Source organism: Cupressus sempervirens, chromosome 6 (genome assembly GCF_028749045.1).
Source record: "Cupressus sempervirens isolate cs-2001-9-10 chromosome 6, ASM2874904v1, whole genome shotgun sequence".
NCBI lineage: Eukaryota > Viridiplantae > Streptophyta > Pinopsida > Cupressales > Cupressaceae > Cupressus > Cupressus sempervirens.
The window spans coordinates 464,398,841-464,417,798 of NC_143123.1; the positions used below are offsets into that span (position 1 = coordinate 464,398,841).

General features: G+C 35.1%; 1 protein-coding gene across 2 annotated transcripts in view; it reads left to right on the forward strand.

Annotated features, from left to right (window-relative positions):
- Positions 1 to 18,958, forward strand: part of LOC149553070 (pyruvate dehydrogenase E1 component subunit alpha, mitochondrial-like) — a 143,080-nt gene that overhangs the window by 36,837 nt on the left and 87,285 nt on the right. The window contains exons 2-5 of one of the 2 annotated variants that reach the window (XM_089788577.1): positions 3,774 to 4,230; positions 4,935 to 5,722; positions 6,033 to 6,112; positions 9,468 to 9,545. In XM_089788577.1, coding sequence (XP_089644703.1) covers positions 5,029 to 5,722; positions 6,033 to 6,112; positions 9,468 to 9,545 — 852 coding nt within the window. In that variant the 5' untranslated portion in view covers positions 3,774 to 4,230; positions 4,935 to 5,028. The remainder of the gene's footprint in view (positions 1 to 3,773; positions 4,231 to 4,934; positions 5,723 to 6,032; positions 6,113 to 9,467; positions 9,546 to 18,958) is intronic. The other variant, XM_089788578.1, reaches the window with a different exon arrangement.

Here is an 18,958-nt window from a genome sequence, read left to right on the forward strand (position 1 = left end):
TCTGCCATTGTAAGCCTTAATGATCTGTTAACTCCTTTTCTTCCCTCACGTATCCAATTCTGCTTTAGATGCGTGTATTAGGCCTCTTGGTTATCTTGAAATGATTTAGTTGCTTGATCCATCATTACAATTTTATGCCCTTGTACTGGGGAATCTTGAATGTTTCCTCGATTGCTTGTTCGCCAATGCTGGCCAACACTCTCTTCCCTTGATAACAAATGATGGAATTACTGTTTAGATCAAATCTGGATGCACATTCCATAATCAATTCTGGACAAGGCAATGTGGGAGGAAAGGCCGCTGCGTGTACAATTCCACTCTTGTAAATCCTTTTTGCCAAGGGGGATTGTCCTTCCTTCAGTCTGTCCCTCATTCGTATCATGTCCATTGTACAGATATTGGTGTCGATTATTCTCTTCATTTTCGAGAAGAAGGAAGTATTGGGCATCATATCCTCTTTGTCTTTCTTAGTGTTCGCCCGCTTGAGATTCTTACTTGCACTATCATCCTCCATTCTCATCGCCCTATTACGGGATGGTAGAGTGGTGGACCAAAAGGCAAGAAGAACCAAGCGGAGCAATCTTTAGACTAGAACGAAAGATGGATGTCAGCTTAAGCACTCCTTTCAACTCTAGATGATGAAAATTCACCTTAACCGATAAACTTACAGCAACTATTTGGAACCTAGGATATGACTTTCAAGTAGTTCAAATCCCTTTGCAAATTGGAAATTTACACTCCTAAAACTATCCAAGACTTGCTTTCTATGCAAAAATCAAACTTTCATATGTATCTCTTCTCCCAACAAAATTGCCAAAATCTAGTATAAATATGCAGTCCTAAGTAGGAAAAATCAGACCTTCACCATGAATTGCTCAAAAATCAGAATCAGATCTGCCTCAATAAAATGCCAAGAATGGAAAATTTTGCCTTTGTCTCAAATTCGCCTATGCATGAAGTCTGAAATCTGCCCAAAATGCTACCTAGGGCACAAATCGCAATCCACAAATGGAGGAGAAAACCACCAAAATATGCAAGAATCTGCCCACAAGAAAAATCGCTAAGGTCTGAAAATGGAGAAACGCAAGCAAAAATTGCCCAAGCATGCAAAAAATCTGCTCCACAAAATTCGCCCAAGTCTGGAAAAAATCTGCTCCTCGACAAAATTCGCCCAACTCTGAAAAAATCTGCTCCTCCACAAAATTCGCCCACACGGAGAGGAAGAAATGATTTGTGAATATGAGATGGGGAGGAGACTCCCTTTATAGCCAATTTTCTTTCTCCATAAAGCTGGCCTACATGGTCTAGGAGAAAACAAAAAACAAAAATTAAATTGAAGTTAAGGCCCACAATTAAATACTTAGCTCAAAAAAATTAATTTTGCCAAAAGAAAATTGCACTTTTAGTTTTACCAATTAGCTCCAATTGCAAAACGAAATTAAATGGCCTTGAGGGTGTTAAATATTTCCATTTAATGAGGATTTAGTAATTAATACGTCATTAAATTTGGATTTTGGCTAACCAAAAGCCATTTTTTCAATATTAAATTACTAAATTCATTAAAAACTTAAAAGTTTTCAAGGAAATTAATCCAATTAAAGCCAATTTTTTGCAATTTTCTACCAAATCGATTTTGCCAAGCAAAAAATTAAAAAATTAAAATTGCATTTAGAACCAAAAATCGATTTTTTTGCACTTTTCCTCAACAAAATTAAAAAATTTTCACCAAAGAAAAATTTGAGATTTTCCAAAAGCTTAAGTCTAAAAAATTTCTCTTTTGAAAATAATCCAAATTTACAGAGTTAAAACCAAATTTTCAAAAGAAAACGTCTAAGTGCAAAATTCACAACTTTATCTTGCCAAGTTGAAATTAACTTAGAAAATTATTTGGCCTAAGGATAAAATTGATAGCTCTGGAAAATCAAGTTAAGAAAATTGGGTGAAAATAAGCTAAGCCTCCCCATATCTATCTTGAAGGTGCCAAGGCGTGAAATTTTCAAAACTCAAAAAATTTTGGGCAATCCAAAAATTTGCCGAGGTGATTAAAAAAAAGGGGGTCCCCAAGATTTGGGGCGATGTGTGAAAACCTCACAACAACTCCTAATAGTGTTAATATCTTTAACCAAATACTTTTGTTTAGTGGATCATTTTGTGGGTACCATCCCCACCGGGGTTTTCCCTTGGCCAGGGTTTCCCTAGTTAATAAAATATGGTGTTATGAGTTCTCTTATTGCATGGTTATGTTTACTGTTCAGTTTGGTTTCATATGCAAGTTACAAGGTAATTAATTATATCCTGTTTTGGGCTAAAGTTTTTAGAATACTGATTCACCCCTCCTCTCAATATTCCCCATTTCTAATAGGTGGGCATAGAGACAAAAATGAGGAACACACAGAGAAGGAATATGATTTATTTAATATGTTTACTACTATGTGTGGGCATTGCACATTGTGATTCAAACACTTCTGCTCCCACATTAGTTCCCACCTCTACCCTTGAGACGCCATCCCCGTCAACTCAACACTAGTAGAACCTCCTAAAGCAGCGATGCCCACCCCCGCCACCGTTCTTGCAGCTGTTCCATTGGCAAAGGCCCCTGCTGTAGCACCAGTAGCAGTGCCGATGAAAGCTCCTCCATCAGAATCCCCTAAGGTCTTCTTGAGTCAATCATGTGGTTAGATTTGGTCTCTGAAATATAAATAAGCTAGAACCAAGCTTCAGTCACTAGTCAACATTGAAAGGATAAGAATATAAGTTATTCACCACATCAAGCTACTAATCTGTATTTATGTTTATGGTGGATAAAAACGGTTGGTGTTTTAATCTGAACAGGTCATTATCACCTTAATAATAAATTCTCATTTCTAATATAAGGTTGATGTCTAGTTCAAACTACAACACAAGAATTTCTCAATTTAAAGTACTAAAAAATTAAATACCAAAATACATTTCGAGACATTACAATTTCAGAATTTGCAATGTATCAGGAACACTTAATGGTATGAGATAGAGAGCAAAGAACAAAAAATGCAAAATGAGAAAATATAGAAGCACAATAGAGTTCCAACTGGCGCCACTATTAAAAACAATGTTTATATATAGACACATGCTTATAGGATGGAGAATATAACTTCACAGTAACAAAATCCAGTAGAGCCTGGTCCAGCTCCTGCCAGGCATGAATTTCTCACACATACAAAATTACTCTGATCTTATCCTCAGTTTTTCTTTTTCACCTTTTAACCTTTTTGAACATTTAAGTTTCATTTATCAGGGCAAACCGGCTATGTTCAACCTAACAATTAAAATTTTATCTATATTTACATTATATAGTATTGCACATCTCATTCAATAAGTGGTGAAAACTCTATCAAGTGGCTGAAATAAAAGACAAAAGGAAAAAAATTGAAGGTTATGGAAACAAGATTCATTAGCAATTTCTTTAAGTAAACCTGTTTCAAATAACTATTTAATTGCAGTTCTTTTCAAATATCGAAGCTTGAACTATTAGCGATTCTCCTTACATCATCATTTCTTGATATACACACCTGAAACCACAGAACAAAGCACCTTAATGCAAAACTTTCTCATGTCACTTGTTCCTATCTGCCCTCACACCCAATTATTTCATGTTTCCTATCAATTAGAGGGCCATTATTACTCGTGTATGATTGTATTTGGTTTATATTTCACAAGAAATATATTGTATTTCACATATTATGACATAAAATGATGTGTTACAATATAATTAACTAGGGAGCTTCCTTATGCAGAAGATGCATGATACAAAGTCCTACTCCTAAGAGAACAAAGACTGTAGTGACGAGCAGCAAGAAAAAGAGTCGGAAAGAAGGAAAAGAGGCAGAAGCAGAAACACAAAATGTTGAGCAAGCAGCACAGGCACCAAGTCAGCCTAGTGATCAAACATCTAGCAAGAAGAAATCTTGGAAACTTGAGCTTGTAACAGAGTGATGCGTAATTTGCATGATGTACATACACTATGTGAAAGTGTTTAGAGAAGTTGGTTTTTAGTCAAAATTACGAAGAGAAGTAAAATGAGGCGAAGTGACTAGTTTCTTTTGTATAGCTTGATTATTTTGTATAACTTGATTATTTTTATTCATATTACAAAACTTTCATGTCGTTCCTTAGAATGATACGATCTTGAGCCATTCTAAAAAATGTCCAGATATCTATGGTTTAACAATCGGCATAACCTTGAACCTGCAGGTACAAGTGCTAGTAATAGAAGCTATCTATTATCGTAATAATAATATTCTTTAAAGGCATGGCAGGCCAAGGACATTTCCACTTTGATTTGTTAACAATAAAAAATCAATGCAAATGGAAGTTAGGAACGGATCAGTCCAAGACCCTATTTCACCATCGTTTAATCTCTCCTGACCTGTACTTTCTGTAGACATTGTCCCTTGAAGGCAATGAGAGAATAATTCTAGGCTTATTCTTATGTTCTTTATAAGCTTTTCCCTGGCTTTTTCTAGAGGCTTCATCATCAGATTTCCAGGAACATTTTTCCTTTTCTTGGTCAATTTTGCAGAAAACCTACTTGGTTAGTTTAATTTTAATATGTTATTATGTGATGATACTTTCATGAGACAATGCTATCCAAAGGAGAATGCTCTATATATGAATGTTATAAATAAAGGCATCTCATCAAAAATATTTTTGTGTGTATAGTTATGTTAATGATGTACGTATGGTGCATCGGCAAGGATACACATGAAATGTATCATCTGTTTGTGGATACTGCAATTGACTTGGCTATCATTAGAGTGCTTAAATTTTTTTTTTTGTAGCTCTTTTGAGATGTTCAGAATTTTTCTTATATTATATTTTATGTAATAAGTTTGTCATTATGGTTATTACTGTGTTTAGCAGATGAGCATGATTATTATTTTTTGAATGCTGCGCAGGATATAGGGATGCAGGGAAGGCATATCTTCTACTGATTATGTTGCATGCGATTTCTTAGTGTTAGGCATATTCTTTAAACCCAATAAGAGGAAAATGATGGCATTGAAGTTTGCAAAGATAGCTTATTCCAAGAGTACATATAGATGCCTTTATTCTTTAAAGAGAACATTGTCATCTAATTCAGAAAATGACACCACTCCCTTAATTGTTGAGACCACACTTCCCTTTATGGGGTATAGATGTGAACCTCCTCCTCGAAGTGTTGAAACAAGTCCAAAAGAATTGCTGTCTTTCTATAAGGATATGTCTATAATGAGACGCATGGAAATAAGTGCAGATTCACTTTACAAGTCAGGTTTAGTCAAAGGATTTTGTCATCTGTATGATGGACAAGAGGCAATTGCTGTTGGTGTCAAGGTGGTAACATCCCAAACAGATTGTGTCATCACAGCATACAGAGATCATTGCATTTTTCTAGCTAGAGGTGGGTCATTATTGGAGGTGTTTGCAGAACTTATGGGGAAAAAAGATGGTTGCTCACTAGGAAAAGGAGGATCAATGCATTTGTATAAGAAGGAAAACAGGTTTTATGGTGGTCATGGAATTGTTGGAGCACACATTCCGCTTGGATGTGGCCTGGCTTTTGCCCTGAAATATGAAAAAGTGGATGGAGTATCAATTACTCTCTATGGTGATGGTGCAGCAAATCAGGGGCAGCTTTATGAAGCTCTTAATATGGCTGCGTTATGGAACTTGCCTGTGGTTCTCGTGTGTGAGAATAATCATTGTAATTGCCGGGGAACCCATTCTTTCTATCCTGTAAACTTTGATTTATGTACTATCTGTATGCAAGGATTTATTTTATTTCTGTATCATAACCTGAATCCCAATTCCTATATTGCCTACTTGTTTTGCCCCACCATCCTAACATTATATCCTGGAAGGTAGTTGTTGCAAAACTATTTTCTGCATTGGAAAACTATTGTCTGCTCAATCGTGTAACAAGCTATGTGCATGCCATTTTGTCAGCTTACCATATATTATCTGTGAGAGCTGGGATTATTTTTGATGCTTTGACTCTTAATGCCAAATTTCAGATGGCATGGGTACAGCTGAATGGCGAGCAGCAAAATGCTCTGCATACTACAAGCGAGGACATTATGTACCAGGTCTTAAGGTTTGAGACAGATTTGAGATTTGCAATTTCTTTATTTACCAAGTAGCAAAGAAAGTAATGGAAATGACCTGATTGTTGTAAATTATCTGTATCTCAAATTCTTTTGTATATATTTGAAAAGTATTCTTCCACGATTTTTTGAGAGTTGTGCACTGGAGAATGGGCCATGTTTGGCTTAAATATTTCAATAATTAAGGTGTCATTTTAAGTTCCATTTTTGCGTCATGCTCAACATCAATCAATTTAGACTTGAACAGAAGTAAACAATGCTTAACTCGATACATGTGCAATTTGCTCTGACAATTCAATTGCCTTGTTTATGAAATCTTACAAGAAGCGTTTATGAATTTTTTGAGTATTTGTGGTTGGTGAAGCATTTTCACCATCGCTATGTAGCTATTGCGGCCCAATTTTTTTGGTCCAATAATTCTTCTTTGTTCATAGTTGGAATTAATGTAAGCTCTTTCCTCTTGCATGGAGTTGCTAATGATCCATTTATACTATTGATCTAATTCGATTCTTTATGTCTTCTAACTGCAAGCTGAAATGAAAGCACCAAATAGTGGATATAAGAGAAGCACCAAAAAGCACTAACTTTTTCAGATACAATCTTATAAAATATGAGCACCAACTCAACACCTCTGGAGCACCAAAGCGGAATACTACATTACCATTCTGTTCTTTACTCCAATTTTTTTTTAACAAATATCTTTCTACAGACTGATATATCAATGAATTTCTTTGATCACCATGAAGAATGAAACACACACACACACACACACACACATGCAAGTGATCAATTCAATGTCTCAGTAAGTCTGGAATCAAATATTCTTTAAAAGCCTGCAAAAAGTCATATTGAAGCAAATTCAAGCTGTCATAAAAACCAGCAAGATGATGTACTGAAGTTGCCATTCAGAACACATAGAATAATATCTCTGTATATCTGAAAGTGTACTGTGAATTGACACAATCTGAAAAGATTCTTCACTGTATACCTGATCACTATGTTTTTTGTCAGACAACAGACAACAGACAAATCTTTTTAGAATGCTGTTGTATCAAAATGCTGAAACATTACTGTGTATGTGTTTACAACTGAAACACCAATTAAAACTGCAATACGAGAGATACTGAATATTATTATCCATTGCCTTATGGATCCAAATGTCTATTCTTGTCTTCATATTTTCTTGTACTTATCAGACTTTTGAATACAATGAGGTGCATATATATGAGTCATATCATAGTAGAAAATTCAACTTATTAGAACTATATACTATATTTATTTTCCTGCAATACTTTCCTTTTTGTTTTTTATGTGGCAGACCACTTATTGTCTCTAACATGTCATTTGAATAAGATAAACACGTGTATAGTATTTGTTCGAACCACACAGGGAGTTCATATGTTATGTTAGTCTTAAATCAACTGCAAACAGTTAATCTTACATGGTTTTTTCATGAACTCATCAAATGGCACCAAACACATGAAACAACACCTCTAATTTCCAAAGACTTTTGCACAGCTGTTAATTATCCTCAATGTGGCACAGTTGTTAAGCTTACATTATTTTGTTTGATGAACTGTGGAAAACTTATATCAGCTACATAAATAGTTGTAAATAAAAGCGAAGTTTTGGTTCTATTGATATTTTATAATAATCAATAAATGAGAAGTCGAAGTTTTAAACATAAAGGCACTTGGAGATGAGATGACTGATAGGAATGCCATTATTTAGAAAGTGGAGATGGCTACACACACCTACATGCACACACAAATACATGTATATTAGTGTCAATGTTACCTCCTGTATTTTTCATAAGTGGGATCTAGTATTGTTGAGTACCTCTCTTTCTCATTTCAATTAGTTATCATAAAACTCATGCATGTAGACATCTTAAGCTGTTTTATTGTTCTTTTATTCTAGTAATTCACTACATTTTTCAAAAATGTTTTTTTGCAACAGAGGAATATGTATTATTTCATGTGGAAAGTCAAAAGGTACATGACTGTTGATGTAGTTCTTCAGTTCTTTTGGAAAAAAACGAAAATTTATTTGGTATATCTAAGAAACATGCTTAAGGAAAAAACCAGATATCAACAGTAGTGTTAACCATGTATCAACACTTGAGGAAAAAATCAGAATTTATTTGGTATATCTAAGAAACATGCTTAAGTTTTCCAATTTCTAAGGGACATTCCAGAACTAGGAGATTCAAAGAAAGTTTCGTCTTAATTAAGCCTTCAATAGCGAATAGATCCTCTGTGTCTGAAATGGGAGAAAAGCTTTGATGCACGAGATGTTATCAGGAGTGAGGGTGGATGTCTCCACTTAAATATCAACTGATTAACATCAATACAATTTTTCTTTCAAAATACTTTTCTCTTCTTTCATTTCGAAGAATCTGCATGATATCTGATAGGTTCCATTCAGCCAAGCCTTTAGTTGGTGGGTTATTTCAAGATGAAACCGCTTGATAGACCATGGTGACAAAACATGAAGAACTTATTCTGGTTCTGTGACCCAAACAAAGAATAGAAGTTTGTTCTTCAGGTTAAGGGATTATGCTTGGAGTAGAAACCAGACAATGGCTAAAATTTTCAGAAACTGGGACAAAATAATTCTATAGGATTTTTGGAATCAGTTGGTATGAATTGTTGTTTTACGTTCTTCAAGACATGCCTACATCCTTCTTATCACTGTAGGCATGTATGGATGAATGTAAAACAACAATTCGTCAATGCATGTTATGAATTGTTGTTTTACATTCATCAGTACATGGTATGTATTGTTGTTTCAGTGCATGCCTACAGCCTTTTTATCACTGTATGGATGGATGAATGTAAAACAACAATTCATCAATGCATATTATGAATTGTTGTTTAGCATTCATCAATACATGGTATATATTATTGTTTCACATTCATTAATGCATGCCTACGTCACATTCAAATTAGATGATATGAATTGTTGTTTTACATCCTTTTGCTGATTATTTTCCAGTCTACCTATAAGGTTGTAGTTTTGATATAACCAACTTTCTGGGTGTATTTGACTGGGTAATAAAATAGAACTTTGGAAATGCAAAGTATTTTACTCTCGGTTGTGTAGACTTGTGTCTGACTTGTCTTTATATAACATGCAATGGTATTTGAAGGAAAAAAACTTGGTCGTTTTTAAAACCATAAACTGTTCAGATTATGATTAAAGCAATACAAATTATTTGTAAAAAACTGATTCAAGGAGTATGATTTTGATACAATATGTGAATTTCAATAGTGAGCTTTCTGCCTTTTCTTGCAATTACCTTCCTTCTGATTGATAAGCAGTTGTCTTATTTGGTCTTTTCAGGTTGATGGTATGGATGTCCTTGCTGTCAAACAAGCTGTCAAATTTGGAAAGGATCATGCACTTAAGAATGGTCCAATTGTATGATTCTTTTTCTGAGCTATAAACTATTTTATTACCTATTTTACATTTCTTTTATCCTTTTGTAAACCATATATTTAATATTTATGCACAATTAGATACTTTGTTGCACAATATCCAACATGATTGGAAGTTTTAAGAAGTTTCATAGGCTCTACTTTTATTGTTTCTACAGTAAAATTCTCAATTCCTACATTCTAGTGCCTTTTCTGAGATTGTTTGACTACTTATGACTCACCATTGGTTCATGAACACATACTTGGCACTTAAGGAATAATGATCATCGTACTAAGGATATTATATAGCTTTGTGGACTATATTGACATGGTTGATAAAAGAATGGAACATCAATAAAAAACGAGATTAGAGATTTTATTTGCATATAATCAATGGATGGAATCGTATCTATGGATTAATCATTAAACAATTTCGTGACAAATTAGCAGTTGCGAGGCAATTTACATTGATTTACATATAGAAGGGTCGAAGGTAACACACATCATAGTTGACCGATTCATACAAAGCATCAAAGAACAACAATTGACTCATTTATAAGATGTTATAATTGTCGACTATGTGCTCTTGCCCAAACGATTTTCTGGTGGAGTATCATAACCAGTTGTGTTCCTCAGCAGAGTCAGACTCTGGTCTATGATCAAAGACAATTTGAGAATTAACACCAAAAGCTGTTCATAGGTGGTGATATGGAAAGACACGATGATGAATTAATGATAGTCAAAGGATACTGACTAAAAGGATGTCTTACATCTCCAACAAGATGTAGCAAGCAGTATGCTAAGCATTGTTGATAAAGAAATCACGAGGATAGAAAACACAAATAGGACGATACATATATCTTCTACATACAGAGCTAAGCAGTGATTAATCGAACAACTGTTTCTAACACTAGAGTGCAAGTTGGTCAATAAGTAAATATTGACTATGTAGGAAGGCAGTGGTTAGTATAATGTAATCACTAAATATACAACATAAATGATGCAAATTAATAGTTGATGATTTAGGAAGGCAATGGTTAGTATAATGTAATCACTAAATATACAACATAAATGATGCAAATTAATAGTTGATGATTTGTTCTGTTTGAGTTATGAAGAGTCATATATTAAGACAGCAAGAATGAATATAACAACTAAGAAGAGTAACCAAAGGATGCTGATATAATAATAAACCAATCTGTACTATGACATTGATTAGTAGTATGACTAAAAGCTGTTCGATTAAGAATGCAAATTTCATCACCAACCCAAGAGGTGTGATCTGGTAGGGAAGGATATGTCTTTTATTCAAAGGTTACAACCATTTGATTGGTAAAGTATAAAAGGAAGAGCCAAGACATTCATTTAATCATTCAGACTATCTTATTCTATTTCATCCTTTTCTGGACTTGCTCAGATTGAGCACTTGGGTTGTTGCCAAATCCAGTTGCAAGCATCTAAATATATATCAGAGACAGTAACATTATTGTTGCAAGAATACATATTCAAATTAGACACAGAAACCTCACCGTTCTAAGTGATATCACCATTTTTTGTTGCATACAACAATTGTCATATGAGATATAGCAGCATCTTGCAATTGTTCAAGCATATTGACATATCAGACATATCATCAAATCATCTTTGACTTGTAAACATTGATATCAGACACAGCATCGTAAGAAGGTATATTGCGCTGTTATTTTCACATCAGAGGAGGCCAGACTACATATCTGCATATTACAGCGAATCTTATAAAATTGACAGATTATATATATAGCGCTTGCATAATTTTCTTGTCATATTAGAAATAGCAGTGATTTAGCTATTCAAAACATTCATAAGACATATCAATCACAGTTCTAATTATGAGGAAATTAGTTTCTGGCAATTTAATTTGCAAGATACTTGCCCCTATTTGCAGAGTTAGCCAAAAAGGGGACACTAGAATTGGTATCAGAGCTGATGAACAAATTTGAGTTTAGTAAAGACGGAAACAATTGTGAACTAGTATATCAAGAAGCTTCAAGTATGGGAGAAAATGGATGCATGGAAAGTCAAAGAAGCACTCAAGAAAAGTTGAATCAATTGTTGAACAAATTAACACCAATGTACAATAATGGAAACAAAGGAGATAATACAAATCAAATCACTCAGACTCCAACTCACCATATGACTACACCGAGCTCAAGATCGACATTCCCATCTAAAGTTGAATGCCGAGGAGATAATGAACCCACATCCGTGAATCTACATATGCAAATTAGACAAGTTTGCATAAAAAGAGGATTGCATCATGATACAACCCTAGAAGACTACCAAGTGCTAAGGGTTGAGTATTCACCTAAGGAGGGAAGAAGTCATCACTTAACCTGAAAAGGGAAGACGAAAAGCATGAACACTCAAAGAACAATAGATGAATAATTGCAAAATGACAATTGCTTCTAGAATATCACACAAGCATTCCTCACAAAAGATGTTATTCAAGGCATTGGAAGTGATTATGCCAAAGGAAGAAATTGCCATTGCAAGCATGAAAGCCTAGAAAAGGTCGATGCAAGGGACAATCATCAAGCACCACAAGGATATTTCAAGAAGCCACAGACACAAAGAGGGGGAAAAGAGGCTATTGACTCATCCTGTATCACAAATGAGATTAGTACATGGCTCCATTAGAATGATCAGGATGACCTTGCATGATTGCAAGGATCATGTGCAGAGGATGACATAATAAAGGTTGAAGCTAGGGATCATAATTTAGGTTATGAGAAATTGGTCAAGGATTTCAACCGCAACTCTCTTTCATTTATAGTTTTGAATGTGATGAATAATAAAAAAGTCTATTCATGTATCCGACTTTATCATCTTGAAGTTATTCATCAAGGAAAGTTGGCATTGAAGGTATGGAAGGAGGATATATAAAATATATTAAATAAAGATAGAAGAATGTCCACAAGCCATGCAACCCCAAATTGTTATGAAGAAGAAGATAAGGAGTATAGAAGGAGCATTACCATCAAGAAGATAGGCACAATATCTACGCACTTGGAACTACGTGGCAACGAAAGAATTGATGAAGTCTTATTGTCCAAAGGAATTGGATAAAGGAAAAGTGGAAGAAGTAAATCTTGGTCTTAAGAACAAGGATTTACTTCAACTTATTCATAATCATTGTTTGAAGTCACCATCACACTAACCCCCAACCTTTTGCATATTTTTCATTCACTTGAGGCTTCATGCCTCCACTCTCATCATTGCATTGGGATCAACATTAGAACCTCAGTCACCAGCTCTTCAAGATACTATGTGGATCCGAATACTATCCTCTCATCCACCTCCTAGGCCATAACCAAAAACAAAGTCTAGCCTATTTGATGCCTTTGAAGTGGGGGCAATCCCCCCAGACTCATACATGTATGGTTCACCCTCTCATCAATAGAAATAGAAAGTACTACTTGTCAAGAGGTTTGGCTCCACTACCTTTTGTTGGCAATATGGCTAGGTAGGATAAATTAGGGTTGTCATTTATGGTATCATATATCTCAGGATGAGATGGCAGGTTATACAGTTCAAGATTCTTCAGTGAGAGATAGAAAATTCTCTAAGTGTTAGATAGTCTCTCTAGTAGTGTAGACATAGTTTTTGGTATTGTGAAGGCTACAGATATATTTGGCACGTGCGAAATTAAGGACAAGTATAACAGAGTGTCATGATGGCGTACTTAAGTGCACAGATCAGTACGAACAATATAGACAAAGTTATAGGTCAAATACTGGTAAAGGCAGTATGCACAATAGAACAAAATACAAAAAAACATAGGAATCAAGTGTTAAGGAATTATTTCGGCTACAAAATAATTAATTATTTATATAGGGACGAAATCCTAGATGTTTACCCTAAGTATAATGTGTGATTCAATCAGGCTGATTGCATACGAGTTTTTGTGAAAGAAAAGAGTATAAGTAAAGAATCATTTTATGTGAAGTATGAGATGTGTGTCAGATGCGATAATATGTGAATGCGAAGTTTAAGATGAATATGCAAACTATATGACATGCGAACTTGTATGAGAGATCTGTGATGCAAATTCTTATGTTAGAGTGGAGCTATGTGAAGTACACCATTTAGCAATAAAAAGGTTTTTGTATCTATCTCATTTTGTATAAGGCACTATAGTGTATAATTGCATGTTAGGGCAGTAGACTCTTCTTGCATACAGTTGTAATTGTAATACCAACTCCTAACAGGGTTGAGGCTTTTAATAGGGCCTAGTCCTCTAACAAAGACTAGGACACTATATGTAATTCATAGACTCCTAACAAGGTCAATATCCTTAACAAGATTCTTTTGTTTAGTGAATCATTTTGTAGGTGCCATCCCCATTGCGGTTTTCCCTTGGCTAGGGTTTCCCTAGTTAACAAAATTGGTGTGTTCTCTTTGTGTATGGTTTTATTTATTTTCAACATTATTGGTTTCCTTTCATATGCATGTTGCAAAGTAATTAATAATATCCATTTGTGGGAATTTTTTTGTAGAATACTGATTCACCCCCCCTCTCAGTATTATCTATTTCTAACAATTGGTATTAGAGCATTGTTACTTAGAAGAGGCTTAATAGCTTGAGTAAGATCCCTATGGATATGGAACATCTAAAGAGGAATCTTGAAGAAGCCCTTGAACAAATAGATCTTCTGACAATAGAAAGAGACAATCTTAGAGAAAGGTACAAAGATGCAAAAGATTACATTGGAAAACTAAAAGATAAGATTCATTACCTAAAATCTAAAAGATGAGATCTTGAAACATGAGTTGAGAATTGATGAACTTAAGTTGAGTCTGAAGAAATATGATAGTAAGATTGAACCAGATCCGAAATCTGAATGCAGACCTAAGATCCCATTTGACTCAAGTAACATCTGAATTAGATTCTATCAGATTAGAGCATGTAGAATTAGAGAAGTATAATACCATTGTGAAAGGAGGGTTAACTCAGGGTAAGTGACAGTTTGAGAAGCTTTATTCCAGTAGTGAGAAAATTGATGAACAACTATTTCTAGAGATCTTCTTATGATAAGACAGGTCTTGGATATCCTATTGGAGAGAAATCAACCAAGAAAACTAAAGTTAGGAAAGAACCAGATCCAGTTGTTGAAACCCCTAAGAGTAAAGAAATTGATCAAAATAGAATTGAACCAAGCTTATCTATAGAAGTATCTAAAGAAGTTGAGCAAGTTAATCAACCTAAGAAATGTGATGAACCTAATCAAACAAAGAAAGTTGAACCCCTAAGGAGGCTAGATATGAATTTAGAGGTAGATGTTTTATATGCAATGAAGTTGTCATATGAAGAGAGATTACATAGGTAAGTTTTTTGGACCTATTACTAATTTCCATTTTTATAATTGTCATGGTTTTGGACATAAAGTAGTAGTTTGTAAGAAACCTAAGTATGATAGTAATAATTGAAATAGTAGAATGTTTAGGGATACTAATCCTGCAGGTAATTAAAGAAGGAGATCACAAAGCAGGGCCAATGATGGAGAAAGACCTAATGGAGTAAGGAACCAGATTGTATGTTACAAATGTAACAACCTTGGACACATCGCAAGGAATTGTAGAGCACCAGATAATTAGAATGAAACCAACCAGAGAAGAAATGCACTTGTATGCCAGTTATGTAATAACTTTGGACACATAGTGAGATTTTGCAGAATGGATAGAAGGAATTTCAACAGGAATCCTAACTACGAAAGGAACAATAACAAAAATGACAAGAGAAATGATAATGGTAGCAATATCAGTTAGAAGGAAGCACTTAAAGAGCATGTTGGAGAATTCAAGGAATTATTTGTCAAAGCAAATGATCCAGAAAGTTCACATACAGTTTTAGAAGAACAATTTTTTGATGCACCTGAAGAAAGAATGAAATCAGCCATAGTGTGCGATTCATCTTATTTGAATTAAGCACCTTTTATAAAAAACAAAGCATAAGAAAGATGGAACAAAAGTTAGAAGTCGAGTTGAGAGTTGCAAAGTTGACACGAGGTAGTAAAGATTATAAGGAATCGTTGGTTAAGAGCGCAAGTCATTTGGTAATCAAATGAAGGAGAACGAAGTCAATCAAATTTACTGGCTAAAAGAGTAACATTTTTACGAATTCTGGTAGATGTACAATTAATGCGAAGTTCAATGCGAAAGATTTAAGGAATGCGAACAAGATTTTTAGTACCATTTGATCGTGTGAAGAATTAAGGAGCAATTTAGAATGATTTGACAGCAAGTAAAAGCGATTTTGAAGCGTTTAGATTGCAAAGTGGAAAAAGCCCTAGTTTCGCGATATTCAGGTATTTTAAGAAGTTTCTGAAGTGTTTGAATCAGCTAAAATGGAGAATCCTACTGTCAGTGATGTTATTGAGAGGCCAAGATATGTGTTTAAGAAGCACCCATTCATATCTCAAGTTGATGATCTCTTAGGAGAGTTTTTGCAAGTTCTAGAGAATGTTCTTCTTGTAGAGGATATCAGGTCATATATTCACTGCAAATTTGAGAGCATTGGAGACAATGCCATTCATAAGGACCTAGACCTAGTGTGCCAAGGAGACTTGTCGTTGAAACAAGAGTTCGCATAGCTAAAGGAACTGAATATTGTGAACCATATGTTCTGTACAGACTTCGACAACCATGAATGGAGCAGAATCATTCTGAGCCGCATTCACGAAAGAATGTTTTGGGTTGGAGATGCGCTTGTCATGATTGATAATGACATGATGCATAGGTTAACCGGTTTATGCAATGAGGGCAAAAACCTAGTTAATGAAAAGAATGTGAAGAAGATGGTGGAGACGAATTTGAAGACCAAATCAGATGGTAGGAATATGAGGATTGACCTCATAAAGCCGATAGATGCTAGAGTGATCGACAAGATAATTGGCTACAAGATGAATCATAGTTCAAGATTAAACTCAGTACCTGCTGGAGTTCTACATGCAGCATACATGATGACAAGTGAGAATGAAAAGGTTAATATATGTGATATTCTGAAGCATCAATTGCTGGATAACATAGAGAAACTCAAGAAGACAAGAATTGCGATGTTCAGGTTTGTGTCATTATTGATACACCTATTCTTCCAAGTGACTAGGCAATTCCCTGGTATGCCTGATAGGGAATGGGACAACAAGAATCAGTGCACCATGAGCTTGGTGACATATCATTACAAAAGATAGTATGAGGAGAAGATTGTTGAAGATTTCAACAAATTGATGAAAGGTTTCCAAACTGTGATGAAGCAGAGATACAGGATACCACCCTCATTGGTGGATAAGTACAAAGAGGACATATGTTTCATGGTTGAAACAAATGTAACATGCATGGAGGCACTTGTAGTGAGAGTTAAGTTCATAGACCCTATGGGCTATGCGTTAAGTGAAGAAATAATTGAAGGGTATGCGAAGATCATACTCGAGTTTGAAGAGGATTAGAACACTCCTAGATGGAGAACTTGTGTAGAAAAGATCAAAGAAGTAGAGAGCAAGCTCTAAAGTAAGGATATAAAGAAGAATGTTGAGAAGAAAATTGAATCAATTCTGAAAGAATCAGGAATGACCAGAGAAAAATTCAATGAGATAAAAGGTATAGCCCTAGAGATGAAGTGTAGTGGACAAACTGAGGTATTGGCAGATACTCACATTGCCATAGCAGGACCTTCAGAGGGAGTAACAGTAGAAGGATCTACTTCGCAGATACCTATTGCTCCCTATGCCGCAGTAGCCCAAGTGCAACCTGCTCTTGTACAAGAAGAAGACCGATGAAGAGGAGGTACAGATAGTAGAAGGTAAATCATCTACTCCTCTGGCTAAGAGGAAATCAGAAAGACTCACGAAGGTGAAACAAGAGGTTGAGTCACCCAACAAGAAAAGGTCAAAGCAATTGTCAAGTGGCCCTTGAAAGAGAAGAAAAACATTGCAGATGGTTGAATGAGATGAATCTAATGAATTTGAAGATGAAGAGGACAAAAATTACAGAATATGTAGTTGGTGAAGCAAGGACAGCCACTGGAAAGAAGCCTTGGAAGCCAAAGGTAGAAAACTTGAATATGCAAATCATTAATGACAATAATTTCATTCAGTTGAATAAATTTTATAGCATGTATAGAAATATGGATAGAATTCAGTTAGAGAATGCAGTAGTAAGGAATATGATCTTGAAGAATAGAAGATTTGAAAACATGCAAAGACATATACCAGAGGACCTATATAATAGGTTGATAAATAGGAGAAGCAGAGTCATCGGTGCAGATAAGAAAATAAGAGTAAACATGATCAAGAAGCTTTGCGAAGTCAATAATGATGAAGACTTGCAAGATATAATAAAGGGAATTGAACCCTTATTGAGAAATAAAAGAAGAGCCATTCTTTTGATGGGAGACAATTATGAAGAGGTGAACAAGGAAATAGAAGAAGCCATTGTTAAATACATGACTTCTGTACCCAAAGATGTGTGTGCAAAGTCAGGGGGAGCAACCCCTATGTCTGTTGAGCAGAGAACCCCAACAACAACAATAGTGAAAGCTAAGGACACTAAGATGGCAGATCTATCTTCGCAGATCTCCATTGGAACAGATACTATGCAAGCTGGCACTACAAGTGTGACAGTTAACGTCGTAGAAGATCCTTTCAAGGATCTTGGGCCAAAACATTATTGACAATATCATTGATTACTCCAAGCTCAGATGAGGAGGAGGAGAAGAGAAAGAATGAAGCAAAAGAAAAGAAGAGAAAAGAAGATGAAAAGAGAGAAGAAGAAAAGAAAAAAGAAGAAAAGTGCAGAATATGAAATGAAACAGAAAGAAGAAAAGGAGAGAAAGAAGCAAGAGGAAGAAAAGAAAAAGCAGGAAGCAGAAGACAAGAAGAAGAAGGAAGAGGAAGAGAAGAGGAAGAAGGAAGAAGAGGAAAAGAAGAGACAAGAAGAAGAAGAGAAGAAGAAGAAGAAGAAGAAAGAAGCAGAAGAAAAGATGAAAAAGGATGAAGAGATCAGAAGAAAGGAAGATAAGAATAATAAAGAGGATGAGGAAAAGAGAAGAGAGGAAGAACATAAGAAGAAGAAAGCAAAGGAGGATGAGAAGCCAAGTGCACCCAACACTTCTCTCACCTTAGCAACACTTACTGGTTCTGATGATGATGATCGATTATAGTTGATATCATTCCTCAGTAAGATTATCAACAAGAATAAACAGCTCAAGAGTTTGTAGAAAACTCTCATGGAGGTAATCGACAAGTTCCAGGAAGTCATGACTGTGAAGTCACTTGATCCTAACCTTGAGGATAGAGCCAAAGTTGTGATTCAAGTATTTAATGCTGAATTGACAAGTTTGTCAGAGGTTGTAGCAGCACAAGCTCAAGCCAAGCATGATGTGTA